The sequence below is a fragment of the Vidua macroura genome, chromosome 13 (genome assembly GCF_024509145.1).
Source record: "Vidua macroura isolate BioBank_ID:100142 chromosome 13, ASM2450914v1, whole genome shotgun sequence".
Lineage (NCBI taxonomy): Eukaryota > Metazoa > Chordata > Aves > Passeriformes > Viduidae > Vidua > Vidua macroura.
Genome location: NC_071583.1, coordinates 16,803,603 through 16,819,302, shown reverse-complemented (window position 1 = coordinate 16,819,302; position 15,700 = coordinate 16,803,603). Strand labels below are relative to the sequence as shown.

The 15,700-nt window shown below is 40.8% G+C and overlaps 1 protein-coding gene across 1 annotated transcript in view; it reads right to left on the bottom strand.

Annotated features, from left to right (window-relative positions):
* DOCK3 (dedicator of cytokinesis 3) overlaps positions 1-15,700 on the bottom strand; it is a 183,947-nt gene that overhangs the window by 65,227 nt on the left and 103,020 nt on the right. Inside the window, exons 14-16 of the mRNA XM_053989064.1 lie at positions 13,957-14,082; positions 4,620-4,744; positions 433-595 (exon numbers count right to left, since the gene is read on the bottom strand). Coding sequence (XP_053845039.1) covers positions 433-595; positions 4,620-4,744; positions 13,957-14,082 — 414 coding nt within the window. The remainder of the gene's footprint in view (positions 1-432; positions 596-4,619; positions 4,745-13,956; positions 14,083-15,700) is intronic.

The window sequence follows — 15,700 nt, the reverse complement described above, 5'->3', positions numbered from 1 at the left end:
TATATAAGATTACTCACCAACTTCTCCACATGCCTAAAAGAAAACAAGCAGCTACATAACAAACGACTTTTCTCATTCTAATTCTAATTTCTTTTTTCTAGTTCTACGTAAAGAACTGACAAGTTTCAAATCGAACACAGACATGCCAAACATAGCAAAATCTAAACTGTTTACCCTGCAAAGAAAACATTCTACAGAAAAACACAACAAAAGAACAGCAGGGACAAACATCTACAAAGTGCTTTGCCCTGCACTGATCGTTCACCGTGTTTTTAGTGCGCTGTTTGATAAATTCAGCAAAAGGTTGCTCAGCAGAGCCCCTTCACTGTATTTCAGGCTGGCCTCCCTTTCCTGCCTTCCACCCAGTGACAGCCTCATCCAGCTGGAGCTGGCAGTGGAAGGAGCGTTTTGGAGCGGGCCAGGGGCACTCACTGGAGCAGTGGCGGAACTCGAAGCGCAGGTGGGAGCCGCGGAAGCGGTCGATGGGGATGGGCAGTTTGATGATCTCGCCCCAGCGCGGGCTGTTGTTGTGGTACAGCACGAAGGAGTGGTAGGCGCTCCGGCTCGGCTCGCCCGAGCCCAGGCTGATGCAGTCCTGCCACCAAAGGAAACAACAGCATTAAACATCACATCACCACCTGTGAGTCATTTTATCAGCCAGTGATAACCTTTATACAATTCATGGCTTTCTGTAGACATAAAAGAGTCAGAAGCAGAAATTCAGACACAATGAAATGTGAAATTTTTTAGGAGATCTTAAAACTTGTTTTTAGGTCAAAGGATGAACTAAGAGACCTGTAATACTGCATGAATCCCAGTATCTTAAGTTTTTATTTAAGATAAGTTTTCCATCAAGTACTGAGTAGATACAATAAACACCTAAGTCCAAATATATAAAATTGAGTCCAAGAAATAGGACATAATAGGACCATCACTTGTAATATTAGCCTTCTGTGAAAAAACCCTTTAACTCGATTTCTGCTTCAGTATCTCGGTTCAGAAGTGATAACTGACCTTTCCAAGCTCTTTACAAATGTTCATCTTTCAAAACTACAACTATCCAGCCTTCCTGAGTATCCCGGAAACTTCTAATCAAATTACTTCCTGAGTGGTAAGCAAAGAATTTATGTGTAATACTCATCACCTAAAAACATAATTGGACCTAAATTTCTGCCTTCATATCTAATAAACTCAGAGATCTTGCCCAATTCATGCCTTCACAAAAATACAGATGAAGAAAAACATGAACTGATACTGTTCAGGAAATAAAAAAAATCTTAGAATACAAGTGAAGGAAAATAGGATAAATATTGAAGTCCTGAAATAAGGACAGTAAAAGGTTCTTTGTGATGAAGACAGGGAACAGGAAGCACATTTTTAATATATGAGCACTAACCCATGCTCTAGACCCAGCACTTGCAAAGAGATGCAGGAGATACAATATCTCTCAAAACCCAGCAGAATAAAGACAGCTTGGAGATTCTTACTTTTAGCATGTCCAAGGATAATGAATCCAGGAAGAAACAAGCTAAGCAAACCAAGAATAACACATGTAATATAAATTCTGATGTAAAACCCCCCCATGGAACAGTGTCGTGACAAGAACTGCTACTGGTCATTTCATCTACAAATTCTAACCCAAGAAAATACCAGAAATGTTGATTTTTTTTTAGTCTGTAGGCATCTGACTGCTCAGTCAAGAACACCCCATTAACCAGACCCAGTTAGTTCAACCTCTGGCAATAATCTGCTGGCTTTGAGAAAGTTAAGAATCTGTGAAGGAGCCCAAAAGGGAAGAAATGCTCTCTGGAATTCTGAGATTCAATGCAAGGACTGACTGTGTTGACAGGGACTCACTGCAAAGGCTCTGATCCAAACTGAGTGACTGAAGGCTGAACTCACACAACTCAGTCCTCTCAAATAATCCTCAGCAACCACATGGGATAAGCCATAACCCCACATGTTTTTAAAACAGTAGCAAGAATTAAGTGTTGCAGCTAGCAACAGGATAGTAGAAAGCAGTGCCAATACTGCAACCCAGAACACCTCTAAGATCCCAGTTCTATTCTGTAGCAAGAGTAAATGGTTGGGCTTCAACACAGCAATTCCAAAACCTCATTCTGCATTAGGCTCTTAGGAGCAAACAAAACAGTATTTCTATTTTCTCTACAAGGTACAGTAAAAATTCAAATTTTAATGTGAGCTTTTTTTGTCCCATCAAGAAGCCACCTGCTCTGGCTGACAAACTGCCAGTCTTTGAATGCAGTTGCATGCTATGAACTTCAAATTAATCAATAGTCTCTCCTTCTGATTGTTAGCTTAGTTCCCATGCAGTGATACTACAATCTATAGTCTGAGGAGGGCAGACTGGTAAATCTTTAATTCTAAATTGTGATCTGCAAAATACAAACATCAGACTAATCTCCAGACACCTGGTGACCCTGAGACCCAAATATGCAGGGGAATTAGAGGGCAGAGGCAGGGAAGGGAAGCTAAACTAGAAAAACGATCAGGAAATTTCTGTTGTTAAAGGTGTGCCTTGCAATTCACAGGCTATTCCTGCTACTGGAATAGAAAGAAGAAAGAAGTGAGAAATGTGTCAAAGGAATTTTTTTTTTTTTAATTTTTCAGACTATATTGAAACATAGTAACAATTGAGTGAGACCATTTTGAGAAGGAAATACTCATTTTCATTTTGAACAGCCCTACATTCTGGGGGTAATTTCACTCTTTTCAATAGGACTATTTCTGGATCAAAATACACTCAGCAGCAATGAGGAGCTGAGAAAATTCTCATTAATGCTGTGCATGGTTCTACTAAAGGCTTCACAAAGGCACAATTCAGATTTGGGTTGTGCTGCTGGTTGGGACATCAGATGAAAACTCTGACCACTTCCCCCATCCTGTGTAACTGCACACAGTGTCTCAGCTGGCAGCTCTGCTCCAGAAAGGCCATGGGGCAGGAATGGTGGAGGGTAATCCAGCCAGGAGCAGCAACCAGGATTCCAGCCAGGAGCAGCAGTGCTCCAGGGTCTATGAACTCTCAGTATTCTGCCCACATTCACAGGCATCACGAAGCACCAGAAACCAAAGGGATCCCAGACACAAACCAAGTGTCTTTGCTGCTTTGACTGCAACCATACAGAGGAGCAATACCATAAAAACTGGGACAGAACATTTCTTTTAAATATGTGGCCAAAATTTTAAAACCCCACAAAGGTCCTTTATATGTAAAGTCTCTCCTTTATGGCAAATCCTAGAATGGTTTGGGTTGGAAAGGACTTTAAAGCTCATCTTGTTCCAAACCCCTGCCATGGGCAGGGACACCTTCCACCACACCAGGTTGCTCAGAGTTCCATCCAACCTGGCCTTGGGCACTTCCAGGCATGGGACAGTCACAGCTTCTCAGGACAATCTGTTCATCACCTGATTTTTTTCTAATTGGACTGACCATCCTTTCCAGTGTTTGTGCCATGCCTGTCCATGGAAAGCCCCAGTGTACTTTCCAATGGTAATAACAGGCAAAGGCAGTGAAAAACCAACTTCATCTCTGTGAATGACCATTCCAACCAAAATCACCCAAGTTAAGACTGATAATGTCTAGAAATTATCTGGCTTTTGTATATAATCATTAGACACCATTATGTATCAGCATTTGAAGATGCTGATATTGCAGTTTGAGGGACTTCCCTTTGTCCTTGTCAGACTGAAATCAACTGATGATTAAAACTTTGCCACTCAGTTTGAAAAGCTTCAGCGGAAAAGGAATCTGATCTTCCTGCAGCAGCTCTAGGCACAAACGAGTTCCTTACAAGAAATACACTTTATATTTAATGAAACCACAAGCAGTTGTAGCAATGAAAGTTCTCCTTTCAATTAAAAGCGGAAGATAGTGGCAATGTATTCGGTACACACTTCTAGGTGTATAGATTCTCCACAGTAATGGCTACAAAGCCCATTTTAGTGCAGTGGAGGTAAAAGAAAAGGTAGGGGGAAGTTATTTCTGATAGCTGCTCATGCTGAAATACTTCCTGTTTACTTCTCTATATTCACAACCTCCCACCCACCTCCTTCTCTTCAATAAAACTACAAGAACAGAGGAGGTAAAACAGGAAACATAAACAATCCCCATTCCCAGCTGGAATGGAGCCAAGCCAGGGTGAAATTTTATTCAGTTATTTTCCAGAACTACATTCAGTATTGTAACCCAACAACTCAGATTTAGAAGTCTCCCTTGGAATCACATTTCATCGTGTTGTATGACACATATTATTTAATTTTAGATATGCCTATACTTCTTAGTTCTGATTACAGTTACTCTAAATTTTTTTACTTTAGCCACTGACATCACATTTGGAAATCACACAGGCTTTTCAGTTTATGAGTATTTTCTCCAAGTCTTCTATCCCCATATAAGGGAAGTGCTCCAAATACTTACAGATTTATAACTGACCATAACACAGAGCTTACAAACTTCACAATAAAAAAAAAAAAAAAAAAAAAAAAAAAAGAGAGAGAGGCAGTTTTATTTTAACTCCTCCCTTGCATCAGAGACTCTGGAACAAGAGGATGTGTCCCTGCAGGGAGCACCTGAGGCTCTCAGGGAAAGGAGCACTTACCTTCAGGATTTCTCCATCAGCATAGAGCACGTACATGGTCACCTCGATGTTCTTCTGCACACTTTTGCCACCCCTTTCGAAGTCCCCCTTCTCCAGGGTCAGGTACAGGTCATTCCTGATGTCACCTGCAGGGACAGAGAGGAGCCACAGCCTTAAACTCCACAGGGGACACCGGGGCCGTCCCAGCTCCATTCTCAAATCGTTCTCTGTGTTCTGCAAGACGATGGCTGATGCCCAAATCATTCCAAGCAGCAAGTTAATTGTTAATAAGGATGAACAGTTTAATATCAGTGCATAAATCAGACCATTGTTAGTAATGCCTTTAATAATGTGAACTCAGGATCAATACTGGTTTTAATTATGTAAGTGGGGAAGGGAAAAAACCTCTTCCTGCTATACTGTGCCTTGTTAGCTGAGCTGGAAGTGTCAGGCTGAGCCTGACAAAACATCCTTAGCTTCAGACCCCCTATTTCCAATATATTTAACAAAAAATAAGTATTTTTGTAACAATCACAATAACATTATGTTCAGTTAGCCTTTCAAGCATTTTCTATATTTTCGTAATTTCCTTTTATCATAACAACAAAATAAAAGCAGCCTGTTTGGGAACCTGATCACAAATCAGTTCAGATGGATTAGAAAGGAATTATAAATGTAATTTGTGCTAGATTTCTGGCTGGCCTTTGGCATCCATATGCATGGCTATATGAAAGCAGGCAGTATGGACACTTGCCAGCTTCTCACTACGTCATTTTCAGGAGCTTTCAGACCAAATTACTATATTCAGAAATAGAAATGCTTGTGCCTCAGCATCTTGTTATCCTGAATTTCACAGACTCTAGCTCACTTGGTTTGGTTTTATTTTAGAATCTGATTTGGGAAACTGCTTTCAAAACTAATATGCTCAATTCTAAGGCCTACACCAAAAGGACAGCAGGTACCACATATTTTTCTGGAAGTTTTAGTTACTGTCACCATTTTATGATGGTTCATACATAACATTTCTTTTTATCTACTTGCCAGAAAGGCAAACATACTAAAGGGCAATATATAAAAATACCAAAACCAAACAAACAACCGAACAAAAAAAATTAAACCCTTTCAAGGCAAGTATTTTGTTAATCAGCCTCAAGACACTAAATAACAAAGTAATGGAACAAAGCAGAGATTGCTTCAATGTCTGACTTCTTCCACTTGGAGAAACTGATGCAGTTAAATCTCTGTATTAATCAGAAGCACAATGCAATAAGGCAGCATTTGCTTTCAGGCACTGAGGGACATCCTTTTGTGCCCCTTAAAGCAGCGCTTCAAATTCTTCCTGAAGTCTAAAACCCCACAGAACTTGTTCCTTAATTTACTGTAGGGACAAACAATAGAAGCTCTCAGTCCTGCCTTTGCTTTCAGTTTTATTTCTGGAGATAAGTATAACTCTTTAGCATGGAAAATCCAGCTCTGTGGCTGCCAGTCAGTGCTTCCTGCTGGGAACTCTCTGTGAATGGCAATCTGTGTGCAGAACGTGCTCCTTTTTCCAGGAGCCTCCCTCTCCTGCAGGGTCAGTGCTGGCAACACCTCCCAGCCAGAGGCTGAGCTGCCAGGGGGCATCAACAGGGAAAAGACGACAGCAAGAGCTTGGTGAAAGACCTCAGATACTGGATCTGGTTTGGCTTATCAAAGCACAGCACCAAATGCAACAATCCACAATAGAGAAAATTATCTCGGGGATCAAAATCAAGCTGAGATGCCTCTATCCTGATTATAGGGATAGCAAGGAAATACAAAATTCATCACAAAATATGGTTTAAGTTGGGCCTTTTGTTTTGAAAATCCTCCTGCTCAACAGACTCCATCCCTTTCTCTCAGCGGTTTGCTCAATTAGGAAAAAAGTTTCAATTTGTATGCTGTAAATCTTAATAGAAATTAATTGTACTCACTATAATTAGCATTTTGGAGCTCCCTACTTATGACCTCTTTTCTGGAAGGCAGTCTGGCTATGCAAAGTCCAATGTCAGATAAAAATCATTTTCCAGCCTAAATTAAAGGCAGCATTTGGTTATATATAGGATCTTATCTTCTATTAAGCTTAACAGGAGGGATATTACTCCACTAATTAAAAAAAAATGCCTTTGGGGTGGGGTGTAGAGGGATCTTAAAACCAGTGGATTTACATAAAAAGTTAAGGGAAAAGATGGGAAAATGTATTATAGAGAAATATAACAGTGTGTCTTCTCTTGTAAAAACAGTCTATTGGATCTTCAAAAAATAAAAAAGATCACTACACACAGTAAAATAGGAAACATATGTATCTAACAAAGACAAAAAGCATTTAACCATCAGGTAGGGTGATTATTTTGGTGGAAATCACCTTCCTACAAGGAACAATCTCATTTTCTTAACGTATCAGTTGACCTGAGGCCTCACAAGCATTTTGTTTTTCTCCATTTGCCTGTGGTTTTGAGGGATTTGAGCTCTATACCCCAGTGGGTGGCACAGAACCCAGAAGAAATGCTTGAGCACAGAGCAGTTTATTGCAATCTCTGCTCTGAGTGTGCTCAGAGAGAAGGCTGAGCCCCTTGTGGGGCTGGGCACGCAGGGGCAGCGGGCACAGGACACCTGGCACGGGACACCTGGCACAGGACTGCACCACGGTGCCATCAGCAGGACCAGGGGTGCCCAGGGCACACAGGGCTTGGCCAGATTAATTCCATTGGAAAGAGACAAGGAGATAAATAATGAACTTGTTTAAGATGTCAGACCATTCATGCAAATGACTGCACAAACAGTCCTGGGCTTGTGACAGCAAATCCTGCATTTTGGGGGAAAACCAGGCTGGTAGCTCAGCTGGGACCACAGAGGCCTCAGGCCTTTCCAAACAGCAGCACAGAAGAAAAAACTGGGTGAGCTGTGGCCTCCCACCATCAGAACAGGAATAAAAAGTGCTACAAGGCCAGTGGGCCATGGGTATTTATAGAGCAAAGTCTGCTGATGTCATTTTAAGCTGAGGTCCCTGTGCTGGATGGCTGTCAAGGATGAACTGAAAACCTCAGAGAGAGTTTCCAGAATGGGATTTGTTTCAAAGCCCATCTCTCTACAATTGTTTTTCAGTTAAAAACAAAAGTAAACTTCTTTTTAGCATAATCCATGCACTTTTTATACACATGGTTACTGACATTAATTCCGTATCAAATGTCTTGAAAGACAGTATTTTTGATGATAATATTAAAAAAAAATCTGATATTTTTTGGGGCTCTTTCTTTATCAATTCCCTTCACCTTCACTGGAGTTTTGTTTTGTCTCTTTTAACCTATTTACGAGGCCCAATGTCCAACATACAAACATGTTGTTTAAATTATAAATCATAAATTATAGCTTGGGGGGGGGGCTCACTTGTATTGACCTCAAACTATTTTAATGGTAATGGGGGCAAAAAGGAGTGGTGGAAAAGGCTACATGAGCCAAATATTGATTTTGCATTTGCAGTATAAAGGAATGTACTGGAAGACTTCCAAATCGTTATTTATCATTTTCAAGACTTAATAACCTGAAGCAGCCCAACAGCCACTCCTTGTGCAGTCTCCAGCAGAAGAAATGGGTGTTTATCCTGACAGGGTTGTGTAGGTTTTTCACTGGAAGACTGACCAGTTACTTATACTGCAAAATAGTAACAATTTACAGGAACTGTCTGCATTCAATCAAACACTTTTTATTCAGGGATCCTAAAGATTTTGGACACTAAGGACAGGAATGGTCCCTGTTTTGTGCAGAAGAATACTAGATCAAAAAAGGGTACATAATTCACAGAAGTTTCTGCAGGAGAAAGAGACACAAATTTCTGATCACTCAATTCTAACAACTTCATTTTCTGAGCTTGTGACTTTGTGGACATGTAATATATCCCTGCAAGCTGGGGAGAAGTGGCAGCTCCCAGAAGTTGGTGTGTGTAGGTCTAGTTTCAACTAAGTAAAATAACTATTTACCCAGAGAATATTGATTTTTTTAAGGTGAAAGTTTGGTCTTTTACAATTTAGGCAGCCAAGGGAAAAAAAAAATCAGAATATTAATGTTTAGGTTTATTTTTATGAAATTGCTGTGCTGGTCCTATTCACTTAGGGCCCCACACTGTGATGCACTGTCTGCTGGACTCTCTAACACCCCTGGGTTTGGCATCTCTTAAAAAAAGTGGCATTTCACAGAAGAGTGAATGGGCAAGAAAGTTATTCAAAGTATCTTCCACTATCTGAAGAAAACCCAAACGTGTGCATTTATGTCCCATCCATAAATGAACAACCAGAGCCAATCAGCATCACCCCACTGACCTGAGCCAAGTTACAGCAGCTCAAATTGAGGACTTGGGCCAGCAAGGAAAGCTTTCAAGCAAAGCATAAAGTGTAGAGGATTTCATGTGCAGTGTTATCTAGCACATGTTCTGGCTATTTGTTTGAGCTCCCTGAAGGGAACTGCTCTGCTTCCTGCCTGAGACTCTCACATTATCCCAGCCATTTCCTCTCTGCATGGCTCTTCCCAGGAAGCTGCTGCTTTGGAGGGGCCAGTGACGGGTCTCTGATCTCAAACAGCAAAACTCCATCCTCACCTGGAGGTGCAGCTGCCTCCAGTGCACACACAGAGCTACCTCTGAAGGGCAGGGACTCCAGCACAGCTGAGGTTGACAGGAGCAGCTTTGTGCTCATCACATCACTCCTCCAAACCAAAGGGACAAGGACAAACTGGCCAAGGGTCAGTGGGAAGGGTCTCCAGCACCCCTGTGCTGCTTTCTGGCTGCCCCTCGGGACTTGTTCCTCCCACTGTGGGACTCTGCCTGCCTTTAGTGGTGCCACCCCCTCTGCAGCCCCTCCATGTTCCCACTGCCTTCCTGGCACAGTCCCACTCTGGGGATCACATCTCATCCACTTCTGCAGCTCATTTCTCTGGCCCTTCACCAGCCAGGCAGTAGGTTTTTTTTAAGGCCTATATTCTTGAAATAGTTACAGTGAGCAACTATTAACATAATTGTGAGCAATATTACAGCAACAAGGGGAAACAAAGCTTTATCTGCTGCCTCTATGGCAAATTAAATTAGCTTTTTTTTTCTCTAAAGAGAACATTATGCAAGTTTAACTCCGTGTGCTTCTCCAGCTTTCACTGAGCAACACAATTGTTTCAAAGAAAAGGGACAAGCAATACTTATTAGGTTATTTGCTACCCATTGTTTGACTTCTATGTATAGAAAAGAATTTCTACAATGCCCTTTTTAAATGCAGTGATTTCCCTGGAATAGTTGCCTTTCAGTAGTAGGAAGTTGTTTTTTAATGCTTTTTGTCTCCGCCAACTTTCCATTTCCACAAATTTATTTATGAAAATAATACTTTTTATTCTCTCAAAAAGTAGATATTTTTTGGTGATAATTATTACATAATTATGGCTTTTGGTCTTGTTAACACTCTTGCCATGAACACGCTGAGAATGGCTGATAGATTTTACCATGTCCTTTCCTCAATGCATTTTTGCTATGACTTTGTGCTCACTGACTGAACAGATGCTGAGATGCTTCTCACCTGTTTCTTACTGATTCACCTGTCACAGTGACTAAATTTGCCTGAAACCCTGTGGTATGAAGAGAGACAAAGTCTCCACCTCCCTGTAACCGAAGTTTCCCTGTGATGTTATGATTCGCTGTCTTTATCAATCCCAACATTCCATGGAAGATATGAAAATGGGAAAAAAGCAAGCAAATAGCAGACATTACACAGAAAAGCAGAAACTTACACCCAACAATCTTCATCTCTGCATCAGAAACAAAGGGGAGAGAATAAAGGGAAAGGAACAGGAGAGAAGCCAGGAAATTAAGACAAGGAGAGAGAAAAAAGAGAAAGAAACATCACTCACGAGTCAGAGATGAAGCATGCACTTTTCATCAGAGGATCAAAGGAAAAGACAGAATACTTATCAGCACATGGGCAAGGGGAGGGATGTCCTTGGGGGACTGACAAACACCAAGCCTGTGCAACAGATTTCTGCTCAGCAAGTCCTGCACAAAGCCCAGCTGCAATCCCCAAGGAGCAGCACAGGCCTCACTGCTCTCAGCTCTGGGAAAGGTAAAATTGGCACCATCAGATGCATGGCCTTAAACCCAGGAACAATTTAGAAAAGGAATAAAAATCAGCAAACCACAAATAAACAAAACCCCACCATAACTTCTTCAGGAGGCTGGTTTGACTGAATCCCCTCTGACTTTGCAAAAAAAGATAACTGAAGTCTTTATGATGCTCTTGTCAGATCACAACACAGTAGGAAACAAAGAACATTTTATATTTACAAAAGAAGGCAGGAAGGGTTGTGTTGTACAATATTAAGCTTGTTCTGCATAACCATGCAAGATACAAACCCATAAAGACCAGTTTCACTTTGTTTCTTAATGATGATCAGCTACCACTGATGTTGCTCCTGTCTGAGGGACAGAAAAAGAGGGCTTGATACAGGGAGCTAATGCTACAGCTTAGAAAACAAAAAGGGATAGGAAAACTGTAACGAGACACACTACAAAATTTTAATAGTTAAGATGTGCACATGTGAGAGGATTTCCTGTTAAAAAAGAAAATGAAAACGTTCAAACCTATAACAAAAAAAAAAAAAGTTGAAATGCTAGAGCTATTTACTTTTTTAAAAACAGATTTCTTGGTTCAGCAGAATGATCACTGTTTTTTTTACAAGTACCAGGTGACAAAGTCTTTATTAATTTATTCATAAAAAACATTTTTAAATGACACTGTCCTGAAAAATCTGTATCCACTTGCATATACAAGTCATGAATTTTCTGTGCTGTTTTCTGGAAGAGGAAACCTGTGTTTAATGACAAACAGTTCTGAAGCAAGGAAGAGGCAGTTTGACAAAGACTATTAAAGCAGCAGACATGGCTGAGTACTGCTAATGTGCATGACAGTGTGTGCTAATGTGCTGGGTACATGCTAATGTGCACATTAGTCTTTTGTTAGGGGTTTTTGTTTCTTTTTTTTTGGTCATGTGTGTCCCCAGTGAATTATTTTTCAACTTTAGACAATACTCATAAAGCTAAGGAAGAATGTTTGAGCCTGGCTGCAGAAACAGAAGCACAAAGTCTATTGATAGACATTCCTTGTTCATGCAGCTGGGCTAATCCATCTGAAAGGTAACACAACCCAAATGTTCTATCCTGGATGTCAGGCAAACTTCAACTCCAACTGCATCTGTTGTGTTAAAAGCAAACAACAGGCAAATATCTACTGTCACTTGAGTACATCACTTTGATTTCAAAAAAACCCTGATTAGTAATTAGACTGAACACTGTTTGCTGCATCAGTGGAGCTCCATTACATTTCAATCTCCTCATTTTCCAGAGATTTCATTATTCTGGGGAATACCCAAGATAGTGAAAGCCTTTGTTTGGAGCCCCATTCATGACTATCCCTCTCTTCACAGCTCCTCTCTACTCTGGCAATGTCCTAGTTTATAACCACAGTGAAAGTTGATTCACACTTCCTCAACTGCTTTGCTTTTCATACTTGGTGTTTACAGACATGTACAAACTACCTTTCCTCACAAATAGAAGCATTATTTTTACAATGCCATAAGCTCTACATCTAAACTCAACATATGAATACCTCTTGTAGCATACCTGGAACCAAGAAGTTCTGTGCCCAGATCCTCTAGAGAGGCAGGAAGCATTTAATAGCAGAATGGTGATCCTTCCACACATTTGTTTCTATCAATCAGCATTTTGAGCATATATATATATATGTGTGTGTGTGTATAAATGTATATTAGTCCAATTCCAATGAGGTTATAATCTTAAAACCCCAGTGTTTTCTCCAAAAAAACTGTGGTTCTCACAAAGAGAATCTGGAAATTTGGATTAGCTGCAGTGAAAAGAGAATTTTAAAAGCTTAGGGCAGGAGTCCTGTTTGTATGAGCTGTGCTGACCTGTTTGTTCTAGCCCTGGCCCAAAGCCTTGCTCAAAGCAGCAGATACAGGGAACACACTGTGCACTTTGCAGAGTGGCCAGGGCCCAGAAAACAAAAAACATTACTCAGGGAACACTGAGGACATGAAGCTGTTCCTTCAGTTTCAGTGGCCTGAAGCACCTGAGGTACAGCTTTATCCACAGAAATGGAGGATCAAGCAGTTCTTGGAAGAGAATCAATTCCCTTGCACAGGTGTGTAAGTGTGACACATCCAGCTGTGATCTCAATTACAGCAGATCACCTTGCAGCTGCTGTGCCTGTACATCAGCCTGCAATAATTCATCTTTTCCCTATTTGATTGCTTTGAGTTATGCCTGGAACTGCTATAAGGTCATTAAGAACCAAAACTTATAATTGTTTTTATAGCCCACATCCTCTGCTGCTCTGTTACCACCATTTTCAAGCTCATTAGTAAATATACACACGTTGTTCTAAATCCTTTGACTCTTTAGTTTCTAGAAATGCTTCCCACTTACTCCCTATTTATTGTGGTTTCTGAAGAGTTGCCATAACGAGGCTACAACTACTTCTGGTACTGATGTCTCACTGCAGCCTTTTGAGTAATAAAATCTGATGCTTTTCCCATTATGCTTTCACCAAATCTCCCATGTCTGTCAAGTCATCCTTGGCCTTGCTCATCACAGCAATGAAGTAATAGTTCAAATGCTACTAATTTGCAAACCCATTTCTTACCACACTGCAAAAGTCAAGCCACGGTAACACCAGGTTTTATGTGGTTGCATGACTGCCCACATTCTGGGTTTTTCTCTAAATGAACTCTTGGCTGTGCTGGGGCTGCCAAGCCAAGAAGCATCTCCAGCTGCTGCTCCAGAGGTGAGGAGCAGCGGAAGCACAGCAGGGCTGCAGCCAAGCCAGTGCATGGGCCAGCTGCTCTGTGAGGCCAGAGGGAAAATCTGACCAGGTCTGCACCTTCTCTGCTTCTCATTACAAAAGGATCACACAAACTCAAAAACATCAAGGTAGCAGAGTGGAAACTAATTTTTTCCAGGATTTGGATTGCTGGGAAGAAGAAATTTCATGCATTTAAAAAGAAACATCTATATGCTGAGTGTACAAGAGGGATATTAACTGGCTGGGGTTGTGGGGAGCATCAGAGCAATCTTTCCAGATCCCCTTCTATCCACATGATTTTAATACCTTCTATCACTGTCATGCTGCTCCTGACAATGTTTTAGCATTTGCCTCCCCGGATTTGGCATTTACTGATAAATAAGACAACTCTGTTACAAATCCCACTCAAGTAAAGTGCCCATTCCAGTTGCACTTGATTGGGAAAGTATGAGAAAAGAATGACCAGTATTTTAGCCTGGAGCTGCTCTGTTTACCTGGCATTATAACATCAGGAAATCCCAGCTTCCTGGTGACAGAAACGCCTCTGTTAAAGATCATGGGGTTTTCCCTTCGGATCTGCTCCATGTCACCACGAAGAAGCTGAAGAGATATTATAAGTCCTGGGGAAAAAACCAAACAGGTTCATTGTTTCTGACCTAAGAATTAGATTCTGTGTGTACAAAGCATGCAGGTAAATGAATGTTTTGCTCCACAGTTAATTAATACAATATATAAACACAGAGTTCTTTTCTCCCTTGAAAACTGAAATGGAGGAAACAAAACTGTTAAAAGGGATCAGTCAAGAACACAGAATTGTATTAAAATACAACTCCTAACAATCAGAATACTTAATTTTGCAGACGTGTCCCAGGTACAGAAAGTACTTCCATTATTTCTTTTCCTCACATGCAGCAGGTTATGACACATGTATGAGCAATGCCACTTCTGTCTGAGGGACCACCAACCACACAAAGCTCTGGAACCTCTCTAAAGTATCTTTAATTCTGCTTTATACCATGAAAAAGATTTAAATCTCAAAGTGTATCTGTTCCACTAATTTCTTTAACTGCTTCATAGAGGGCTGATGACTTTAAATGAAATTCCCAGCAGTTCCTCAACAGGTTTCATGTTTGGCCAACCTGACTTCAGCAACTAGTTCTGTTGTTCAGTGGATAATCTGAGCAGCTGGATTAGGAATAATTACACACTTTATTTCAGTCCAGCTGTTTTCTCTACTTGCTTTTACAACATAGGAGAGTGTACTGGTAAAATGATGAAGTCCAGCATTACCATATGAAAAAATACCAGGATTGAGCTCAGCCATTCAAACCCAGTCTCACCTGCTGAGCACACACTACCAGCTCCACACATCCATGAGAATTACCTGCACAGAGCAATTTTTCACATTCTTTATCTCCTTCAGTGTCTTGATCAAGAGTTCTTTCTGTCCTCTCTGTTCACTGCCCAGAACAACACACACCAAACCAAACCCTGCCTTGGATGCACATTTTTGCACAAGCCAAAGTCCTGCTCTTTGCTAAGCTCAATATCTGGGCTTTGGGACCAATATTTAGTCACCATTTTCTCAGACAAGTTACCAGGGAAACAAAACCAGGAGTATCATGTACCTCCCACCCACTTCCTGCCTTCTCCACTTGAAATAATTTTCAAGCCTGTTGTTTGGCTTCAGTCAAATTTGGCAAATAAGCAGATACCCAGATTACATGAAGATTGTATACATTTAATGAATACTAGGAGTTGGGATGAAAAAAATGAGCATAAAGCCTTAAAATGAAGAAAAGGGGAGGCCAACCAGCCAGCTGGACAGTCAGCATGTATGTACTGAAAAGCTGCCAAAACATGGACTTGCAACTGCCCAGCTGGGTAGGCAGGAGAGCACTGCAGGGAAAACACTGGTTCTGAAGCCATGGAAAAAGTCCAAATCCTTTAATACCATGTATAAGGGTGTCTGTGTGTGCAGAATGTTTCACAGCACACAAGAGACATGTTCATGAGAAATCAGCCTTGACTATTTTTGCCTTACAGGAAAACTTGTTCATTTTATATCCTTTTTTGCTATTAAAAAGCAAACCAATGAAAATAAATTTTAAAAATTCCAGTGTAAAAGGAGTGGAGCAAATTTGGAAGTTCAGACATCTTGCTCAAGTTTTCAAAGTTATAAAGAATTTAGGAAGATCTTTTAATGATGACTAGTGGATAACTTTAACAGGGGGAGCA